The sequence below is a fragment of the Elephantulus edwardii genome, unplaced genomic scaffold (assembly GCF_000299155.1).
Source record: "Elephantulus edwardii isolate Elephantulus edwardi_28Jun2011 unplaced genomic scaffold, EleEdw1.0 scaffold00471, whole genome shotgun sequence".
NCBI lineage: Eukaryota > Metazoa > Chordata > Mammalia > Macroscelidea > Macroscelididae > Elephantulus > Elephantulus edwardii.
Genome location: NW_006400221.1, coordinates 623400 through 647397, shown reverse-complemented (window position 1 = coordinate 647397; position 23998 = coordinate 623400). Strand labels below are relative to the sequence as shown.

The following is a 23998-nucleotide window of genomic DNA, read 5'->3' as shown; positions in this document are numbered from 1 at the left end:
ATCAGACGCACCTTAGTCTCCAGAGAGACACCATTGCTCTTCAGTACTTTGGAGAGGTCCCTAACAGCAGACTTTCCCATGGCAATACACCTTTTGCAGATAGTCTAGGTAATTCCTTGGTAGAACTTTAGTAAATGAATGAGTGAAAATGAGTTACTGGATTAATTTGCAGTCCATACCTTTGCAGATAGTTTAGGTAAATCCTTGGTAGAACCTTGGTAAATGAATGAGTGAAGACAATGACAGCTTAGGATGCACTGTGTGGTCTTTGTTAATTTGAAAAATTTGTTAATTCAAAGCAAATATAAAATTAAAACAGAAGACAATTTTCCTTTAGTGGAGACATTTTTTAAAATGTGTTTTCTTTTTCTGTTTTATGCCATTTCTTTTAACCAGCTAGATACTTCCAAGCTTAACAACAACAAATGTGTTTTGCAGTATTATTTCTTTAAAATATTTCAACCCAAGACAGGCATACCTTTGGGTTTTCCCAGATGACAGGGTTGTGGTGAAGACCCCAAATACTGAGAACCACATTGATTCCTAAAGGAGAGAAAGACTGAGTGAGAAAGTAGTGGGCTACTGTTAAATGACCTTTTAAGAAGCCTTTTCTTCTAAAAAGAAAGATTCTAGCTTCTAGTAGAACTCTGGTAGTTGATGCTGGCAATGAAAAGCACATAAGCTTGGGTTGGTACATTTATTTTGAAAGCAGTGATTTATGATTTGTTTAATTCATCTCTATCTTTAGGATCTATTGGCATCATGTCAAAGTGATAAGTTACTACATTTTCTCCTACCTCTGGAAATTATTTACATCTGTTAATGGACTATAAAACACTCATTAGAGACAGTTTGAATAATAAGAACAGAACTGTGATCATGCAACTTAAAGGACAAATTCCTATTGCCACTGTTCATACATGGAAGGGAGGAAGTTTTATCAAATGTCCATGTAGTCTGGAGGAGAAGTAAAGACTGAAAAGAGACTTTGAGGATTATTCCGTTACTAGAGCTAATTCTGGTAAATGAATTCTAGGTCTGTTGATAAAGTTGCAATAGGTGACAGGCTGTGTTTTTTCTAATCAATTCTGTTGGCTTATGTCCAAGGGTATAATTAATAGAACACTGAAACTTGCAAGGTAAAAGTGCAATTCACATGGCCTCTGTGTCTCATACATTCCCTATTCTGACAAAGAGCACTAGGCTCCAGTCACGGGACCTCTGAGCCAGTTCTAGCTCTGTTCAGGTCAGTTAACCTCACCAGCACACTGGGGTCTCCTTATATGGGTTTTTGGTTACACTGAAATTATTTATAAGTGCTTTGTGAACTATAAAGCACTATATTAAAAATATGAAATAATATGTGTGAAGGCACTCCTTATTAAATACTGTATACATATGAGTGACGTTATGATGATGATGAACCCAAATGCCCTTCTGGTCTCCTAGACAAAAATAATGGTTTTGAGATCCCATCCTGGGTCTCAAATGCTGCCAAACAATGATTATGTTGACTTTATGAAAACAAAGTAATCCTGATCTTTGCCATTATACTCCCCACTAGCCCATGGTCTCTATAAACCACTTAGGAAAAGAATGTAGGCAAAGACCCAACCTGCAGGCAAAGAACGTCCATCTGGGAATGTAATGGGCTTGCTGAGTTCTCTGGAAATGGATGGGATTGGAGGGATCAATCGGAGTGCTTCCTTGATACACATTGTGGTATACGGCATGTTGCCCAGGTGGTCCCTGTAAAGATGAGGGAAGGAGAGAGCTCAAACCTCAGAGGATGTTTGTAAATTTGACCAAATCTTTGTTTGATGATTGTTTTGCTAGTGGAGGAGAAATCACCGTCAGGTTAAAAATAGTTTTCTAACTGGCTTACACAACAATATTAAAATAGAACTGCTTATGCCTTAAGGTCAGCTGAAGCCCAAGAGTTAAAAGAACCAAGTAGGTTCTTTGAAATGGTTGTTGTTATGTCCTGTTGAGTCACTTGCAACTCATAGCAACACTATGTACAACAATCCTGAATCCTGCTCTATCCTGTGCCAACCTTTGTTGTAAACCGCAACCCTTTACACAATGCCTGGAAGAAATCAACATAAAGAGACAAAAGCACACAGAAGACAAGACAGAACTGCAGCAAAGAAAAACACCCTCAGACAGACAGGACAAGAAGCTGCAGCATTGTGATGCTGTGTTTATTGGAATTTAAAGTGGTCTAAACAATGATCTCATTTTTTAGGGTTTCTATAGAATCATAATAAACAGTGATCTCATATCTCAGTTTTCATAAAATCATAAAAAGGTAAGTACAGAAACAATCGAGAAAGGAGAGGACGCACACTGTTCCTTATGATAGATGTTGCTTTTCACATGAAAGGAGTTGGGAGACCGAAACAACTTAAGATATATGATTTACAGGAAGAAAGACCTCCAAGTTCCCAGCCCATTTGCAGGACAGAGGACAAAGGTTTCTCTTTATTATTTTTAAATTAAATTTTATTAATTTTAATGAACATTTACAGAGATTTGAGGTTTCCATTCATTCATTGTTGCACTATTTTCTCTTTAATATTAAACCCAAAAGTTACCTGTTTGCAGGCTGAACTCTCAATAACCCTGAAACCAACCCGTGTGTGGGCTGGACTTCTAATAATGGTGTCCAGTCCTCCTCAAACCTTATTGTCTCTGACAGACTTACCTTCATTATTCCAGTCATTGAATTAATCCGTCTCATGAGGGTCCTTCTTCTCTCGCATTATTCTGCCACCGTTCCAAGGATTATGTCCTTCTCCAAGGTCTGGTCCCTTCTTGCAACTTGCCCAAAGTATGTCAGACAAAGCCTTAGAATCCTTACCTCCAAGGAACAACCTGGTTTCACCTTCTCCAGAATGAACCTGTTTGTTCTCCTAGCAGTGCATGGTATATTCAATACGCTTCTTCAGCACCACAGCTCAAAGGCATCAATTCTCTTTAATAAGCCCTTGTCCAGCTCTCTGACACATAGCAGGTAATTGCGAAGACTGGTTCAGGCACACCTTAGTCACCAGACTGACATCATTACTCTTCAGTAAAGAAGAGGTCTCTCAAGAGGTTTCCGACAATAGATTTTCCCAATGCAATTTATCTTTTGATTTCCTGGCTGCTGGTACCAAGAATGCTGATTGTGGAGCCAAGTAAACTCTTCACTGTCTATCATGATGCTACCAATCAGCCCAGTAGTGAGAATCTTTGTTTTCCTGAAGCTGAGCTTCAATCCATATTGAAGGCTGTAATCCTTGACCTTTTGCAGCAAGCACTTTAGGTCCTCTGTTTCAGTAAGCAGAGTTGTGTCATATGCATAACGAGGATTGTTCATGAGTCTTCCCCCAAACCTGATGCCACCCTCCTCCTCATAGAGCCTAGCCTCCTGGATGATCTGTTCTGCAGGTAGATTGAAAAGGCAAGGAAATAGGATACATCCCTGGCATAGACCCTTTCTGATTTTGAACCATGCAGTATTTCCTTGCTTTGTTCTGAGGATTGTCTCCTGGTCCAAGTATAGGTTGAGCATAAGCACAATCAAATGTTCTGGGATTCCCATTCTTCTCAGAGTCAGCCACAATTTGTGTGATCCACACAATCAAATGTCTTTGCATAGCCAATGAATCACAGACATTTCTCTGATACTCTCTGCTTTCAGCCAAGATTCATCTAACATCAGCTGTAATATCCCTAGTACCACGGCCTCTTCTAAACCCAACCTGCAATTTTCTGATACCGTGCTGTTCCAGTCATTTTTGGATAATTTTCAGCAGAATCTTGCTTGCATGTGATATTAATGTTACTGTTCTTTAATTTCCACATTCTGTCCGATCACCTTTCTTTGGAATGGGAACAAATATAGATCTCTTCCAGTCAGTTGGCCAGGTGGTTTTCCTCCAGATTTCTTGGTACAACTTGGTGAGCACATCCAGGGCAACGTCTATTTGTTCAAATATGTCAACGTGTTTGCCGTCAGTTCTTTCAGAGCATCTTGAACTGCTTCCTTCATCACCACAGGCTCTTTCTCATATATTGTTTTGTGAAATCCTTCTGTGTCAGGCAATTCCTTTTGATATAGGGACTCTGTATACTCTTTCTATCTTCTTTTAATGCTTCCTGGATCATTAAATATTCTACCCAAACCATCCTTAAGTATTGCAACTCGAGACTTGAATTTGTACTTCAAATTAAGAAATGCTTAGCAAGTTTGGCCCAATTGACTTTCTGACTCCTAGCTCTTTGCACATTTCATTACAATACTTTACTTTGTCTTCCTGCACTGCCCATTAAAATCTTCTGTCAGATCCCTTTGCTTTGGCTTCTCAGTGCTTGAGTGCAATAGTCAGAGTCTTCTCTGATATCCATTTTTATCTTTTCTTCCTCCTCTGTCTTTGTAATGACCTTTTTGCATTCTTCATGGATATTCTTGATATCCTCTCAAACTTGTTCCAGAGATAGTTTTGAAATTTGGGTAGGATAGACTAAAAGTCATATTTTGATTCCTTTGTATTTAATTTTCTTTAACTTTAGCTTGAATTTGCATATAAGCAGTTGGTGGTCTGTTCCACAATCAGCACCTGGCCTAGCTTTCACAGCTAATGGAGCATTTCCAGTGATTCTTTCCACAGATGTAATCGATCTGATTCCTATGCATACCATCTGGTGAAATCCATGTGTATAGCCTGAGTCTGTGATTCTTATGAAAAGTATTTGTAATTAATCATTGATTGTACAGAATTCTCTCATTCTATCTCCAGTTTCATTTCTTTTACCAAATCCATGTTTTCCAACTACTGATCCTTCTCTGTTCCCAACTTTTGCATTCCAGGCACCCATTATTATTAATGCATTTTTATTGCATGTTCAACTGATTTCTGACTGCAAAAGTTTGTGGAAATCCTCTATTTTCTCTTCTTTGGCCCTAGTTGTTGATGCATAAACTTCTTTGTATGGATACAGATATTATCCTATCACTCAAACGGTGTATTTCAGGATGGATCTAGAAATGACTTTTTTAACTATGAAAGCAACCCATTTTTCATCACCTTTTCATCTCCAGCATAGTAGATTACATGATCATCTGATTCAAAATGTCCCATGCCAGTCCATCTATTTTCACCAAGACCTACTATGTCAATATTCATGTGTTCCATTTCTTTCTTAACAGTGTCCCATTTTCCTATATTTACGCTTCTCACATTGCACATCCCAGTCAGTAGTGTCTGCTTCCATACTTGAGGGCTTAGTTAGCTACAGTTCAGCTAGTCTAAGTGTGCTCTATTGTACATAGGGTTTTCCAAGGCCTTTTACTTAGGAAGTAGATGGCTAATCCTTCTTCCTAGTATGTCTTAATTCAAATGGTACCAAATAGCCTCATTGTAAATTGAGGTACTAAACTATTGGCAAAGGCTTGTCAAATAAACTTCTGAAATATCAGTCTCCTAGCCTGTCAGGAACAGAACTGCATTCTCCCATCCACTATCTATTTCACCTTACTTGTCAATGAGTTCATCTTACTTGAATCCACAATCAACACCCTTTGAACCAGCAGTCAAGAGATCAGGGGCTGTATTGCAATGGGAAAATCTGCAGTGAGGGATCTTTTCAGATTACTGAGGAGCAATGATGCCAGTTTAAACACTAAAGTGTGCCTGATTCAGGCCATGGTCTTTTTAATCACTTTCTATGCATCTGAGAGCTGGACAATGAATGATAGAAGAATTGAAGCCTTTGAACTGTGTTGCTGGAGAAGAGTACTGAATATCCCATGGACTGTTAAAAGAACAAACAGGTATGTCTTAGAAAAGGTGCAGCCAGAATGCTCCTGGGAGGAAAAGATGACAAAGCTTCATCGCACATACCTTGGGCATGTTGTTAGGAGACACTATTCCTTAGAAAGAAACATCATGCTTGGAAAGGTGGAGGATCAGCAAAAGAGAGAATGATCCTCAATGAGATGGACTGACACAGTGAACTACAGCAATTGGCTCCAGTGTGTCAGAGAAGATGAGGATGGCATAGGATAGGGCAGGGTACAAATCTGTTGTTTATAGCATCACTATGAGTTGTACTGAACTTGATGACACCTAACAACAGTACCAACTAAATTATATCAACTTCACTAGCCTATGACCCCACACACTATGTGATTATTATCCATTTTGAGCATACTCCCCTACTTGAATTACACCTGTTACCTTGCAAGAGGTAAAAGGAGAGAGAAGCCAGATGTGAGGACCTTATTGCTACCAAAATATAAGAGTTGAGAGTAGATGCATTCCTTAGACCTCATTTCCCTGCTCTGCAAACCTTCTAGACTAAGGGGAAGATTTATGGAAAGACATAAGGAACCCTGTGCATTTAGATGGTAAGTGGAGACAAGGACCATCCTACAGAATTGACACAGAAAGAAAACCTTACCCTAGAACCAACACTCTAACTTTAAACTTGCAGTTTTCTAACTTGTGAGGAAATAAATGTTTCTGTTGGAGCTGTGAATTTGTAATATTTCTTTTACAGCAACACTAGATAACTAAGATACAGCTCATCACATATATGAAGAATGTATAACGTCTAGTGAGGAAGGCTGAAGGGAGATATTTGTGGTTTGTCTTCCATATGAGAGATCCAGGCTTGATTGCCAGCCAATCTTACTTCAAGTACAGATAACCCGTCTGTAAGTGGAGGGGTGTGTGTTGCTATGATGCTAAGTAGATTTCAGCAGAGCTTCAAGACTAAGGCAGACTAGGAAAAAAAGACCTGAAAATCTTTTTCCAAAAATCAACCCATGAAAAAAGGCTTAGAATTAGACATAGGGCAGCATTTTAACCTGTTGTGCAAGGGCCACCATGACAGAGCCTGGGCTGAGTCAATGGCAGTTAGTAACAATAGGAAGAATTGAAAAGAGAAGGTTTAAGGCTTTGGAGGGAGAAAAAACCCAAACAAAACAACAAAACATTTCCTTTATTGCTGTATTGGTGGATGGCCATGGAGTATTCAAGTAATGCTTCCATATCTCAGATGAAGTCAGAGAGCTTCAAGATCACTTAGATGATCTGACACATATGGAGTTGAGAGAGCACTGGAACTAAAATGAAAGGCAGTGGTACAGAATAGAGGCAGGACTGCACCGGGAGAGAATACTTTTTCCCTGCTGGCAAGATAAGAAGTCTAAGGATCAGTAACCTGGCATAGGGAGAGTGGTAGAGCCAACTTGAAAAAGAATTTGCTTAAAGGAACATCCTGTGAGAGAAAGATGCTAAGGGAGAAGAGTCAGAGTGGTCAGTTAAAAAAAAAAAAGAAAGGTCTGTCAAATGAAGCATCATTCATTCATATCTCAGGAATCACCACCAGAAGTTCTTCAAGAGAACTTCAAGAGTTCTTCAAAAGTAAGGGAATCTTCAAGAAACCTGTAGAAGCACTGACTGAGAGAGGAAAATAAGAATTGGTAATCTACTAAACTCAGAGGGTAAGACCACAGCAGTACTAGTTTCCCCCCCTTACTTCTGTCTCTTTCCTAGGACCATTTTTTGGGAAGGATAAAAAACAATAGCAGCTGGTTAGTAAGAAGTCAAAGAGCAACCCTTTTCACTTACAGCTAGCTTCTGGGCCTGAAAGGATTTCCAGTTAGGATGGAGAAGCTCCAACTGGATGAAAACTGGGAATTTTCTCTTTATTTAAAAAAATTATTATTAATTTCTGAGGGGTGTGGGGGGAGGGGGGGCGGGATTGTGTACCAATGAAGGAGTTTTGCTTTTCAAGGAGAGGAGCGAATGGGGGGTGGGAGGGGAGAAAAGTGCAACAATGAATGAATGGAATTCCAAAATTTCTGGAGATGTTCTCTGAAATAAAAAAAAAAAAACTTAAAAAAATTTATTATTAATTTTAATGAAAATTTACAGAGACTTTAGATTTCCATTCATTCATTGTTGCATTTTTCTCCCCTCCCAACCCTCCCCCCTAGTACACCACCCTCTTGGAAAAGAAAAAGAAAAATTCTTTCATTGTTTTACAATCCCTCCCCCCCAGGTCCACTCCACTATGCAGCCTTCACTCTGGACTCCTGTCATGACAATAATACCTAATCACATATCCCTTTTAAACAGTTTTCTCCCTCATATGTTTCAATGCAGTATACGTTATTTATCCCATCTTTCTCAGTCTCTCCCCAAACCCAAGGTCAGACCTGTTTTACAACAGTGGCACCATGCAGTATTTGTCCTTTTGTGACTGAGATACTTCACTCAGCATCATGTCCTCTAGGGTCACCCATTTTGAATAATATTGCATAAGTTCCTTGTGCAGCGTAGTAGTCCATCGTGTGAATATACCACAGCTTCTCTATCCATTCGTTCGTTGATGGGCACTTAGGTTGTTTCCAACTCCTTGCTATTGTGAATAAAGCTGCAATAAACATGGGTGTGCATACATCTGCTTGGGTGGCAGTTATGGTCTCTATTGAGTATATTGCCAGTAGTGGAATTGCTGGATCAAATGGTATCTCTATTTGCAACGTTTTTAGAAAGTGCCATACCGCCTTCCACAGTGGTTGCACCATTTTATACTCCCACCAACAGTGAATAAGGGTTCCAGTTTCTCCACAACCTTGCCAGCATTTGTTGCTTGCTGTTCTGTTAAATTTTGCTATTCTGACTGGGGTGAGATGGTATCTCATAGTTGTTTTGAAAACTGGAAATTTTAATATAACACTGTATCATATAGTGATCCATTACTAAAATGAAGCTGTTTTTTGTGGCTTGTGGGGAAATACTGTAAAACTCACACAAGATTTCATCCTAGAGCTGAAAGTAAGATGGAATAAGTCTGAAATGTCAGTGGCAGGAAAATAAAGATACCTCCTAACTAGTCAGATTGGCTCAATAAAAAAGACTTCATATACTTGTTATGTGCCATCAAGTTGACTATGATTCATAGTGACCCTACGAACAATAACTCTAAACCTTACCCTTATCCTGAGCCAACCTCACTATCTCTGACACATCTGGCTTCACTGCCGCAGTCACTGTGTCAATCCATCTCATCCAAGGCCTTTTTCTATTCTGACTCTCCACTCTTCCAGTCGGGATGTCCTTCTCTAAGGACTAGTCCCTCTTGGCAAATTCCCAAAGTATGTGAGATGGACTTTCAAAATCCTTGCTTCCAGGAAGCAACCTGGTTTCACCTCTTCCAGGAAAGAAAAGACCTGTTTGTTCTCTTGGCAGAACATGTTATGTTCAATACTTTTCTCCGTACCTCAACTCAAAAACAGCAATTCTTCTTCTTTCATCCTTAGTCATTATCTAACTCTCAGGCATTGCAAGCAATCGAGAAGACTGGATCAGGCACACCTTACTCTAGATGGAAGTCATTGCTCTTTAGCACTCTGGGGAGTACTCTGATAGTAGATTTTCACAAAGCAACTTACCGTTTGATTTCCTGACTGCTGTTGCCAAGAATGTTGATTATGAACCCAAGCAAAATGAAATTGTTAACAACCTCAATCTTTTCTCCACTTATCATGATACTGACAATTTTCATAGTGGTGAATATATCTGGGTTTTTGTTTGTTGTGTTTTTTTTATGTTGAAATGTAGTCCATATTGAAGATTGCACTCTTTGACCTTCTGCAGTAAACACTTCAGGTCCTTCTGTTTTGTTTTGGCTAGCAAGGTTGTGCTATCTGCATAACAAAGGTTATTGATAAGTCTTCTTCTAATCCTGATGCTACATAATTCTTCATAAAGTCCAGCCTCTTGAATGACCTGTTCCACATATATATTGAAAAGATATGGAGAATGGCTACATCCCTTAAACACTCTTTTCTTGATTTTAAACCATGAAATGTTGTTCTGTTTTCAGACAACAGCTTCCTCATCCAGGTAAGGTTTCACAGGAGCACAATTTATCATTCTGGGATTCCCATTCTTTTCAACGTTATTCACAATTTGTTGTGATCCACAGTCAAATGTCTTTACATAGTCAATAAAACACACATAGACATCCTTCTGGTACTCTGCTTTCAGCCAAGATCCATCTGACATTGGCAATGATAACCTTAGTGCCATGGCCTTTTCTAAGGCTTGTGTTTCTGCAAGTTTTTCTGCTTGTATTCCTGCAAGTTCTCTGTCGATATACTGTTCCAGTAACTTTTGAATAATCTTCAGCAAGATTTTGCTTGTATATGATATTAGTGATATTGTTTGATAATTTTCACAATCTTTTGGGTCACATTTTTTTGGAATGGGAATAAATATGAATCCCTTTCCATTCAGTTGGCTGGGTAGTTTTGTTCCCGTTTTCCTGGCGCAGACTGATGGACACCTTCTGGGCTGCATCTGTTAGTTGAAATATTGCAGTTGGTATTCCATCAATTCCTAGGGCCTTATTTTTTGACAATTTTTTATTTTTTGACAAGCAGCTTGAATGTCAAATTTATTACCATTGATTTTTGATCAAATGTTACTTCCTGAAATGGTCTGTGCCAGCCAATTTTTTTTGTACAGTGACTCTGTATATGCCTTCCATTTTCTTTTGATGCTTCCTTGATCATGCAATATTCTGCCCATAGCATCTTTAAATATTGACACTCATGCCTTAAATTTCTTCAACTTGAGAAATGCAAAGTACTAGTACAATATTCAGAATCTCCTCTGACATCTCTCTTTGGTCTTTTCTTTCTCCTCTGTCTTTGTAATGACCTTTTGCATTCTTCATGGTTGAATCTTTAATTTTATACTGATTTATTTACAAAGCTCATATACATTGTTTTCACACTGGAATGGATTATATTCTTAATATCATCCCACAGTTCTTCTGGTCTTTGTTCATTAGTGTTGAAAGCCTTGAATCTATTCTTGAGATGGTTCTTAAATTCAGGTGGGATAGATTCAAGGTCATATTTTAGTTCCTGTGGTCTTGTTTTAATTTTGTTTAGCTTCAATTTGAACTTGCACATGAGTAGTTGATAGTCTTTTCCACAGTCAGTACCTGCCTGGTTTTCACAGCTCATACCTAACTTCTTCAGTGATTCTTTCCACTGATGTAATCAAATGGATTCCTGTGTAGTCTATCAGGTGAGGTCCATGTGTATACTCATCATTTGTGGGTTTTTATTTTTTTTTTAAAAAGTATTTGCAATGAGTAAATCACTGATTGTACAAAATCCTAGCATTCTGTCTCTAGCCTATTTTCTGTCACCAACTCTGTATTTCCTGACAACTGATGCTTCTTTGCTCCTAACTTTTGCATTTCAGTCATCAATTAATACTTATGAATCTTGGTTATATGTTTGATCACTTTCAGACTACAAAAGTTGGTTGAAATCTTCTATGCTCTCCTCTTTGGTTCTAGTTGTTAGTGCATATATTTAAGTGATAGTAGTATTAATATGTTTTTCTTGTATGTGTATGGATAGTATCCTGTCACTCAACACCATTGTACTTCAGGATAGATCTAAACATGGTATTTCTTACTATGAATGTGACTTCATTTTCCCCTCACTTTTTTATTCCTGGCATAGGAGATCATATGATTATCTGATTCAAATATATCAGGCATTGACAAGCTAAGATGCCAGTCCATCTCAGCTTGTCAATGCCTGATATATCAATATTTGTATGTTCCATTTCTTGGATACATTTAGTCTCTCTATTTCTTTTGGTATATTTAGTTTCCTTTCTTTCCAGTTACTAATTCTGAATGCAGATTGGGTTATTTGGCAATGTTGTTATTGTTGTTGTTCATTGCTTTTATAGCCACCCTATGAACAAAAGGTCTGAAGCCCCCCTATAACTGTCAACATTTATCAAAGTTCATACAGTTTCCAGAGGCATGTTGTTTAGGAAGTGGATTTGAATCTTGAATTCTTTTCTCCTGAAGCCCAGAATTTAAAAAAATTCCAACAAAAGCCAATTTACGATATCTCATATGTTTCAGAGTATAACAGTTCCATGAGATTTTCAAAGCTGTGACCTTGTGAAAGCAGATTTCTAGGTCTTTCTTCCATGGTACCTGCAGCTCAAAAGAACCAAAACCTATTTTGTCAGTTCTGATCCATGTCAATCCTCTATCAGATGAAGGCTGTAAATTTTTATGGGATGAGACTGACCATTTTTCTTTCCAGGAATGCCTGGTAGGTTCTTTTGGTTAGCAGCTCAACACATATTGCACATCAATGGGGCACCTTTTTTCCAAGGCACCTCTGGGTGAATTTGACTAGAAGGTAGTAGATGAGTGTGTTACTATTTGCACTATTCAAAGATACCCAGAATAAAAGCAATTCTACTTAGCCTGGCACTTTGCATAATTAAGAGAAACAAGTCTCTCCATTTTGTTCGTGACACAAAAAGACTACTGGAATTTTAAACCAATGAATAAAAGGGCTGAGAAAGAGCTCAATGGAGAAGTGGGACCTAACAGCTGTCCCAGAAATTGTTCCTTCCAGTAAGGTTTTCTGGAAGTTCTCTGCTGATTTACTGTTATTCCTCAATGAAATACTGTTATACTTAATGATATTTCTTCCAGGGATACCATTGCTGATTTCAGGTGGATCCTGGCTGAAAGTAAAAAAAATACCAGAAGAATGTCTATTTATGTTTTAGTGACTGTGCAAAGGCACTTTACTATGTGGATCATAACAAAGTATGGCTAACATAAGGATGGAAATCCCAGAATATGTATCTGTAGTTATGTAAAATCTATACCAAAAGGCTGCTGTGTGAACAGAGCAAGAGAACACAACAAGCTTTAAAATTAAGAAATAAGTGCAAGAGGGCTGTATCATCTCTTCATACATATTCACTCTGTATGCTGAGGAAATTATTCAAGAAGCTTGGCTCTATGAAGAAGAATGTGGTATCAAGATCACAGAGAGACTCATCAATAACTTGCATTTGCAGATGACATAATTTTGCTTGCTGAAAGTGAGGAGGACTTGAAACATTTGCCCAGAAGGTTAAACACTGGATCCATCAATATGGATTGCATCTCAACATAAAGAAAACAAAAATCCTTACCAATGGATCAATAGGCAACATCATGATAGAGAAAAAAATAATTGAAACTGTTAGCAATTTCACCTTACTTGGGTTTATAATCAACACCCTTGGTATCATCAGTCAGAAAATCAGGAGATTATATTGCACTGGGAATATCTGCAGTTAGGGACATCTTGATATTACTGAGGAGCAATGATGTCTTCTTTGAAGCAGTTAAAATCCAGAAGATAGGCCATTTTTATTTAACATTCAGGTGTGACCTTGGTATTTTGATTTAATTAAAAATCAGTTGTGGGCTGGAAGCCTTTTGTTTAAACCAATTAGGACTCTGGATATAGCCCTTTGTGATTAAAAATTGGTTATGTCCTTGGGCCTGTGGGACTCAGGCCTAGTGTGATAATTGATTTGCTATTAGAGTTATAAACTAAATTGTCAGTTTGTTCTGTTTGGGAAGAACACTGTTCTAATTGGTGCAAAACTTGTCTGTTAGTTTGCTCTATACTGAAGTAACTTGTGGTTTGCTGTGATACTGTAAGCTATGCCACTGGTATGTCAAATGCCACAAAGGTTACCCACAGTAGAGGTATTTTAGTAAAGCTCTCAGATTAAGACAGACTAGGAAGCAGAATCGGCCATTCACTTCTTAAATAACAGGCCTGTAAAAATCCTATGAACAGTAGCAGAACATAGAAAGTTACAGTATTAGTGGTAGAGCCCAGAAGTAGGTCAAAATGAGGAAAAATAATGGCAAACATCCTTTGCCATTGGAAAGAATTGAAAAATGGCATGTATGTAGCTTGAATGCTGAAAAACTAGAAATTGTAATAAACAAAATGGAGTGCATGATCATCAACATTCTAGATATTAGTGAGATGAAACTATATGAAGTTTATCTTTCAATATCATTTCTCTAATGCTTTTGATGCTGCTACATAGCAAAAGGAATTGGTGGACAGAGAAGAATTTCATGAAACAGCATATGAGCAAGAGCCTGTGATGATAAAGGAAGAAGTTCAAGCTACTCTGAAAGAATTGTTTAAAAAAATCCCCAGGAATTTATGACATACCAGCTGACATATTTCAACAAAGTGATGCTGCCCTGGATGAGCTCACCAAGTTGTGCCAAGAAATCTGAAGGACAATCATATGGCCAAAAGACTGTATTTGTTCCCATTCCAAAATTGTTGACCCAACATAGTGCGGAAATTATCAAAAAGTATCATTAATATTACATGCAAGCAAGATTCTGCTGAAAATTTTCCAAAAAATAGCTGGAATGATACATCAACAAAGAACTGCCAGATGTGCAGGCTGGATTTATAAGAGGCTGTGGCAAGAGGGATAGTTTAGCTAATGCCATATGGATCTTGGCTCAAAGCAGAGAGTACCAGAGGAATGTCTGTGTTTGATTGACTATGCAAAGGCATTTGACTGAGTGGATCACAACAAATTGTGGCTAACTCTGAGAAGAATGGGAATCCTAAAATATTTGATTGTGCCTATGCAAAGCCTACTTGGACCAGGAGGCAGTTGTCAGAACAGAGCAAGGAAACAATGCATGTTTCAAAATCAGGAAGGGTGTGTGCCAGGGATGTACATCTATATGCAGAACAGATCATCCAGGAGCTGGGCTCTATGAGGAGGAATGTGGCATCAGGATTGGAGGAAGACTCGTCAACAACCTGTATTATGCCGATGACACAATCCTACTTGCTGACACTGAGGAGGACCTGAAGTCCTAGCTGCAAATGGTCAAGGACTATAGCCTTCAGTATGGATTAAAGCTCAACATCAAGAAAACAAAGATTCTCACCACTGGGTTGATCGGCAGCATCATGATAGATGGTGAAGAGATTGAGATTGTTAACAGCTTCAGCTTGCTTGGCTCCACAATCAACACTCTTGGTACCAGCAGCCAGGAAATCAAAAGACAAACTGCATTGGAAAAGTCTGCTGTCAGACACCTCTCCAAAGTACTGAAAAGCAACAGTAACAGTCTGGAGACGAAGGTGCACCTGATTCAGGCCATAGTCTTTGCAATTACTTGCTATGCATCAGAAAGCTGGGCAATGAGTAGGGGTGATAGAGAGCTGATGCCTTTGAGCTGTAGTGTTGGATAAGAGTATTGAATATATCATGGACTTCTAGAACAAACAGGTTTGTCCTAGAGAGGGTGAAACCATTCTGTTCCTTGGAGGCAAGGATTCTGAAGCTTTGTCTGACATACTTTGGGCATGCTGTAAGGAGAGACCAATCCTTGGAGAGGGACATCATGCTTGGGAGGGTGGGGGGACGGTGCACAAGAGGAAGAACTTGGATGAGATGGATTGATTTAGTGACTGGGGTGATAGAGGTAGGTGTGTCAGAGACAATAAGGTTGGCACAGGATAGAGCAGCATTTAGGTCTGTTATAAACAGAGTTGCTATGAGTTGCAAGTGACTTGGCAGCACATAACCACAACAACATGCAAATATGTGGACTATGTGAATGAGGCATGTTGGCCTATCCACAAGGAGACTGGCTTTCTACCATTCCACAAGGAGGTTGTCCTCTAGTCTCACCAATAAATTGAACAACTCTAGCTGCAAAGATGGAAGTATTTTCCCACTAGAAGAGTTAGAATTGGTTTTTGGCCAGAGAAAAGACACCCCAAACTGGTGAAATGTAGAACACATTTCAGGACAGCAGCTGCCACCATGGTTGAACTGGTGAATTGATATGATATGGGACTTTGGGGGGGCGGAAGTCAATAGTGGAAGGACTGAGAAATTTGTTTGACAGCTGAGTGAGAACCAATAGGACTGAGAACTTTGTTGGACAATTAGGGGAGGTAAGGGAATGCCACAAAGCTCAAGGTGAGGTGCTTATAGGTACATTTTGGGAGCTTTTTTGACTGTATTCTGTTATTAATCTGAATTATAACCTTTTGACTCCCCAGTATGGTTCTGTGTAGTCTGTGAGCTATCACATCAGATTTTGGACTCCGAAAAGCAGTAAGATTGGTGTTGAGATGAGTGGAAAGAGGCATGGGAATGTGGGGGACATGTCTGACCTCATTGATTGGGTTTTGTGTTACTGATGCTGTGAATGGGGATAACTTCCCTCTGTGAAGTTGATAAAGGTCAGATATGGCTGTCCACATGTGACCTTTGCTTTTTTTACAGGTGGACTAGCTTTGATCACTTTGAATCAGATAATCACATGGTATACTATGCTGGGAATGAAAAACAGAAGAAGAATGGTGTTACACTCATAGTAAAAAAGTCATTTTTAAGTTCTATCATAAAATACAATGTTGTGAGTGAGTATATTATTCATATGCATACAAGGAAGATCTGTTCATATGACTATTATTCAAATATATGCTCCTACATATAACATCAAAGAGGAAGAAATTGAAAATTTTACCAAGTTTGCAGTCCAAAATTGACTGAACATGCAATAAAGATGTGTTTATAATAATTAGTGACTGGAATAGGGAAATGGACACACAAGGCTATACGGCTTAGAAGAAGTTTGAACAAAAACAATGAAAAACAGGCCTGAGGGCCATGGATTAAAAGTCACCCACCTTTGAGGTAACTTGTGGTTGCTGTGACACTGAACACTGTGACACTGATGTGTCAGATGTGTTAATGGTTACCCATGGCGGACAGTGTTTGGTGGGGCTCCCTGATTAAAACAATCTTGGAAGCAAGAGTGGCATCAGTTAGTTTGGGCAAAGGGGGCCAAAGAGAAGAATGAAGAATTGAGAACTCAAATGCTGCTGGCCTTTTCTGCTGCTGATAAGAAGAGCAAACAGCCTTGCTTGCCTGGCTGAGCTAGCAGGTGGCTCATAAATCAGAGTGGAATGTCCCTCCCTAAAGACTCTGTTTCTAAAAAGTGATATATGATAACATATTATGATTATCACAGGAATCCAGAATTAAGGTTGCATAGTGGAATGCATTTGGGGTGGGGTGGGGGGAGAAGGGTCTGGGTCCAGGTCAGGGGGGATTGTATACCAACGAAGAAGTTTATCTTTTGCTTTTCAAAAAGAGGAGTGAACTGGGGGTAGGGGGGTAAAGAAAAAAGTACAACAATGAATGAATGAAAATCCAAAATCTCTGTAAATGTTCATTAAAATTAATAAAATAAAATTTAAAAAAATCCTCCCCAGTAAGTTCACAGTGTGACTTCCCATTCTGCCTCTCCAGGATGAGGAACTCACCTGGGAGCTCCCCTTTTCCCCCTTTAATAAAGCTGCATTAAGATTTCTCTCATTATCTCTGATTTCTTCTTTAAGTCCACTAACCTAACAGCATACACTTCCGTAATAGCTTGCCTCTGGAAACCCTATGAACCTGGAGAAAGGATGAAAAGTCACAAAAGTGTTGAGTACTTTCATTGATAGGGTCGCTATGAGCCACCTATGACTTGATTGTACTTAACAACAACAACATACAAACAAAAAGGAGCTAATGGAAATGAAGGAGGAAGCTGAAGCTGTATGGAAGGCACTGGCAAAAAATAAGGTCCCAGGAATCAATGGGATATAATTGATTTGTTTCGATTAACAGATGCAGCCCTGGATGCTCTCACCAGTCTATGCCAGGAAATTTGGAAGATGGCTGTCTGACCAATGGATTGGAAGAGGTCCATGTTTGTTATCATTCCCAAGATGGTGATCCAATAGAATGTGGAAACTATGGGACAAAATCATTAATATCACATGTAAGCAAAATACTCAACAACACCAACATAGAGAGAAAGCTCTGTGGGCCTGGTGGATAGAAAGTTATGCTACTAAGTCAAAAGGTGGGTGATTTTAATCTGAGGCCCTCAGGACTGGCTTTAATTGTTTTTGGTCAAATATTCTTCTAAGTGGTATAGCACTGGTCTGTCCATTTGCTGTACAGAGGTAACTTGTGGTTGCTGTGATGCTGAACACTGTAACACTGATGCATCAAATGAGATAATGGTCACCCATGGTGGACAGTGTTTGGTGGAGCTCCCTGATTACAAGCATGAAAGCAGGAGTGGCATCCACTTCTGAAATATCTGCCTCTGGAAACTCTATGAACTTGGAGAAATGATAAAAATTATACAATTGTTCAGGTCTGTCGTTCATAGGGTCACTGTGACTCAATAGCGCTTATCAACAACAACAAGCAAAATAATGGTAAAGATAACTAACAAATGACTAGAATAATACATAGATAGAAAACTGCTAGAAGTTAAAGCTGGATTTAGAAGAGGCCAAGATGATAAAGCTTCACCTAACATACTTTGGGTATGTTCCTGTGAGGGAGACATGATGCTCAAAAAACAGAAGGTCAGTGAAGGAGAGGAAAACTCTCAAGCAGAGTTTTCCTTGGAGGCAAAGATAACAAAGCTTTGTCTCCTATACTTTGGGGATGTTGCTGGGAGATGTTATTCCATGGAAAGGAATATCATGCTTGGAAAGGTGGAGGGGCCACCAGAAATGACTCAATGGCACCTAATAACAACAACAACTGTCTTTATGGTTTGCTTTTATAGTTACAACTATTAGTTTTAGTATTAGTCTTAGTACAATCTATTAGTTTGTTGTATTGAGGAAATTATTTACTTGTTGCTAATTACTTTATACTTTTTCTACTGTTTGCTCTTATTAGTACAACATTTGTCTGTCAGTTTACTGTACTAGGGCAACTTGTGGGTTGCTGTGATGCTGGAAGCTATGCCACTGGTGTTTCAAATGCCTGAAGGTCATCCATTGTGGACTGGTTTCAGAATGGAGTAAGGGTATGGTTTATGCCAGGAACATATTTTTGCAAACAACATGTCTGAGAGAAAAAATCCATGAGTAGACTTAATTAACAGTAAGATATGCTCAGTTTTTAAAAATGGAATTAAAGTTTTCCACTTGGGTTCTCCGTAAGAGACAACTTGGGTGTCAAATCCCCTAGGAAGTTTCCATGAGCCACCCTCCTACTCTATAGGTCATATTTGATGCCTACCTTCTGTGTCTCTGTAGTCACTAGTACATTGTCCTCTACTATATTGAACTGAATTATTTGTGTATGATTCTCTCTCCTGTACTAGACTGTGAGCTCAGTGAAAGTTGAGCCCACACCAAACTTTACTCATTTTTAAAAACTTGTATTTGTTTTCACATAATCATTCGTTTGTACATGCACTTTGTGTTTTACTTAATCATTCATATACTTTATATTTTGTATTATTAATAACCATTGCTCTATGCCTAGTATCTCTTCTGTCTTTTCAAGTCTTCATTGAACATTTCCCAATACTTCATCTGCCCCTTCATCCATCAGTCTCTGCTGTTCCAGTGATTTCCCCCCATTTTTCTTTTTCTGTCCTTCCTTCTCCCCTTCCCCTTTTGAACATCTGTACATATCTTTCTCAGTTATTCTTCTACAATCACAATAAGATATTTATGCAATATTTTTACATATGTGGCTTGACTGAGATATTTCACTAAGCATACTGCACTCTAGTATCTCTCAGGTTATAAATTATTTTATGAAGTAATTTTCCCTTAATGTTGTATAGTATTCCACTCTACAATTGTACCACAAAGTCTCAATCCATTAGTTAATTAATGGGCATTTGGACTGTGTCTATTTTCACAGCTATTGTGAAATGCTGCTATGAACATAGGTTTACGTCTCCATTCATGTCTCAGTTCTGATTTCCCTGGGATATATTCCTAACAATGGGATTTTTTTTGTTATATGGGTTTTCTATGTCCAGCTTTTGAGGAATGCCAAACTTCCTTCCATAGTGTTGTAGCATTTTATAATACCACCAGTAGTACTTATATAAGAGTTCTAATCTCTCCACATCCTCTCCAACATTTATTGCTTACCATGTTATTAAACTTTGCTATTGCTGCTGGACTGAGATGGTTTCTCATTGTTGCTCTAATTTGCATCTCTCTGTTTGCTAGTGAGTTTGAGCATTTCCTCACCTATCTATTGGCTATCTGAATAGTCTCCTTTGTGAAGAGTCTTTTCATGTCTGTGTCCACTTTGTGATTGGCTTATCAGATTTTTCTTGTGGAGAATCTGTAGTTTTCTGTAAATTTTGATTATGAGAGGCTTGTCTGAAAAGTTGTTGCCAGTTTTTTCCCCTTAAATTTGTGAATTTTATTTTCACTTAAATGGAAAAATATTTTTATGTAAACAGGGATTTGATCTTAAGAAGTTCCCATTCATGAATTTTATGTTTTCCAGGTTGAGGATTTTTGGATCTATTTACAAGCCTATTTATACCACACGCCAGCATTTCAGAATTTGTTGCCATTTTGTTTCTTACGATCTTTATAGTTTTGGGCTTTAATGCTAGGTCTCTGATCCACTTTGAGTTGGTATTTGTCTGTTGAGTGAAATGTCCTATTTCAGTTTTCTGTAGGTAGATGCCCAGTTTTGCCAGCACCATTGTATAAAGCAGCTGTCATTTCCCCACTTAATAGTCTTTATTATTTTGTCAAATATAAGTTGACCGATGGGTTGATTTCTGTACTCTTTATTTTATTTCATTGATCTACGTGTCTGTCATTGTACCAAAACTATTTTGATTATTATGGCTTTGTAGTAGGCTTTGAGATCAGGAAGTGAGATGGCTCTTATTTCATTTTTATTATTCAGAATAACTTTGTTTATTCTGAGTCTCTTCCTTTTCAAGTGAAGCTGGAAATTACCTTTCTCTCTTTTTGAAGAATTAGCTTGGGTTCTGTATTGTGTTGAAATTGTAGATTGCTTTTGGTATGACTGTCCTTTTCAAAATGTTCTGTCTTACTGTCCATGAAACGGGCATAATTTTCCATTAGATCTTTTATTGTTAGTTAAGTTAGATTGTTAAGTCAGATCTCTTACTGTTTCTTGTACTAAAGTTTTGTAGTTTTCCTCATAAAGACCTTTTGTGTCTCCAGCTAAGCTTATCCCTCAGTATTTAATCTTGTAGTTGGCTATTGTAAATGGTATTGCTTTTCTAGTTTCCTTTTCTGCCCTTTGTTGCCTTAGAGAAATCAAACAAATTTTTTTATACATTGATCTTATATCCTGTTATCTTATACCTATATTATATTTGGTAGATATCCTTATATATATTAAATATATAGAAATATATATATACATATAAATATATTATTCATTCTAACACTTTTTTTGATTGAATCTTCGGGTTTTTCTGTGTACACTATTGTGTCATCTGCGTATAGTGACAGTTTCACCACACCTTTTCCAACTTGGATGCCTCTTATTTCCTTCTCTTGCCTAACTGACCTATCTAGAGCTTCCAATACAATATTGAATAGGAATGGTGGTAGTGGGCATTATTGTCTGGTCCCTGTTTCCAAGGAGAATGTCTTTATTCTCTCTGCATTGAGAATAAGGGATTTGCATATATACTTTTCACAACGTTGAGGAGATTCCCCTCTGTTACTATTTTGCCGAGTGCTTTAACCAGGAAGAGTTTTTGGATTTTGTCAAAGGCTTTTTTTCCCCATCATTTGATAGGAGTATATGGTTCTTGGTTTTTTTGATGTATTCTGTTAATGTGATGAATTACATGAATTACTTTTCTTATGTTGAACCACCCCTGCCTTCCTGTGATGAATCCTACTTGTTAATGATGAAGTATTAATTTTTATATACTTTTGGATTTTGTTGGCCAGGACTTTGTTAAGGATTTTTGCATAATTATTCATTTTTAACACATCAGCACTTAGAATATCTTTAGTTTTTATTTGCCAAACTGAACTACAGTGTACATCACTTATGTTAAAAATCCAAAGCCAATCCCGGTAAGTAAGGTTGTTCACAGGTGAAGATTGTCCACACTGACATAGCTGATTCTTTAGGACTCTAAAAGGAGAAGTTCTATTGGCAACAAATACTGTTTAAACTATGTGCAGAAGCCTCAGGATCAAATGTTCTTCTCCAGTGGGTGAGAGAAATAAATGGCGCATTCATACACCACTGATGGGAAAAACAATAGCAATTTATAGTTGAGTAAACTTCTTTGGCAAATGACAAAGGGATGTTAGGTCTTCTTGAAAAACAGCATAGTTCTGCTTCCACATACAGATAACTTAAGATACTATGTCTTGATAGTCATACTACTTATCAAGTTTCATATGACCAATGTGTGATTAATGTGGTTTGATGCTTGAACATTCATTAATTTCTTCCATTGTACTCAATTTCTAGCATGCCCATTCTTGTTTCATCACAGAATCTTAACTATTGCAGTCTCTAACAAGCTTTTCTCACATAATATCCCATGATAGAAACTTCATTGTCATCTTGTAACCCAAGAGTCTTTATTTTTTTTTGTTGTTGTTGTTCCTCCAGGTCTTAACTCATATGGATGCCTGTGATTAAAATGTCTTCCTTTTCTGCACTAATGCACAAAAAGTTTAAACTCACCAGTAAAGCCAGAACACACTAATCCCTAATCACAGTCCTCATCTTGACTGCTAAAGCTCTCTTCTACAATTCCAACATGTTGCCTTGTTCCTGTGTGCACCTTCCTGGGTGACCCTGCAAGAAGGCATGTTGTAATTGTCATTCTGAACCTATGAAAATGGAATTTTATTTGTTTTCTGGTCTAGTTCTGGTGCCCTGGTGGCAAGAAGCTGTGCTGTAATACTGAAGGCATGTGGTTTGAAACCACCCAGCTGCTCTGAAGGAGAAGGATGGGCAATCTCTTCCTGTGTGATTAACTACCTCTGAAAACCCACTGGTGGGTCAGCTATGGATCGGATCTGACTTTATGGTACACAACAACAACACAACAACAACAACCTAGGTAAGTTTTATTTCTTCTTTCTGTACCTTACAGATCATCCAAGGAACCCACAGACACCCCCAAACCCTTTGGATCAAACTTAAAACTTAAAACACAAGATATCAGAAAAAAAATAAAATAAATTACTGGGCTGATATGTTTAGAAGTACGGATCTTACCAGAAGACAGAAGATCCATCTCCTAGGATGGCCTTGATTTCCTCTCGGCATTTCTGCTGGTGCTCAGGGTTTAGAGCCAGGCAGTAGAGAAGCCAGGAGATGCCTCCTGCTGTGGTATCATGTCCTGCCAATATGAAAGTGTTCACCTCAGACATCAGGTCAGTATCTGAGAAGCTGTCTCCATTTTCAGCCTAGAATGTATAGCAGAGATATTTTCATACAAAGTCAAAATTTAAAAATAGTTTCAAATAGGAGTTTCAACTTTAATTAAGTCCAACATTATGCAAGCTGCAATCATGATAGGACATAAAGAATATCAAGGTTAGATAAGAAAACAAGCCTTGTAAAGTTGTTGTTGTTGTTATGTGCCATCGAGTCGCCTGTGACTCATAGCGACCTTATGTACAACAGCCCTAAACTCTGCTCTGTCCTGTGCTAATCGCATTGTCTCTGATACTCCCATCCCGATTATCCCACTCACTGAATCAATCCACCTCATAGAGGGCCTTCCCCTCCTGTGCTGTCTCTCCACCCTCCCAAGCATGATGTCTTGTAAAGAGTCTCCCAAATTATCAAGCCTTTTAAAAAAATCTCTCTAATCTCTATCTTTCAGAGTTATCTAGGTTTTTTCATTTCTATTGTCTTACATGTTTCTATATTTCTTTGAATTATTATGATATCTCCAACTCCTGTTAAATTAATAAGAATTCCCCCAGCTTGGGGTGAGCCGTCGTGGCCCCCTGCCCGGGGCGGGCTTCCCTCGGCCCTCTGCCAGGGGCAGGCTGGCCTTGGCCCCCGGCTCAGGGTGAGCCATCATGGCCCTCTGCCCGGGGCAGGTTGCCCTTGGCCCCCGGCTCGGGGCGACCCATCGCGGCCCTCTGCCCAGGGTGGGCTGCCCTCGGCTCGGGGTGAGCTGTCGCAGCCTTCAGGGTGAGCTCTTCAGTCCCCAGTTTGTGCCATTGTCCCCAGATTGACTCCTGGGTGGTGAAGGAGAAAAAAAAAAAAGAATGCCTAGG

The 23998-nt window shown here is 38.6% G+C and overlaps 1 protein-coding gene across 1 annotated transcript in view; it reads right to left on the bottom strand.

Annotated features, from left to right (window-relative positions):
* LOC102863247 (cytochrome P450 4X1-like) overlaps nt 1-23998 on the bottom strand; it is a 102770-nt gene that overhangs the window by 11514 nt on the left and 67258 nt on the right. The window contains exons 8-10 of the mRNA XM_006902914.1: nt 22983-23173; nt 1616-1749; nt 479-543 (exon numbers count right to left, since the gene is read on the bottom strand). Of these exons, the coding sequence (XP_006902976.1) occupies nt 479-543; nt 1616-1749; nt 22983-23173 (390 nt within the window). The remainder of the gene's footprint in view (nt 1-478; nt 544-1615; nt 1750-22982; nt 23174-23998) is intronic.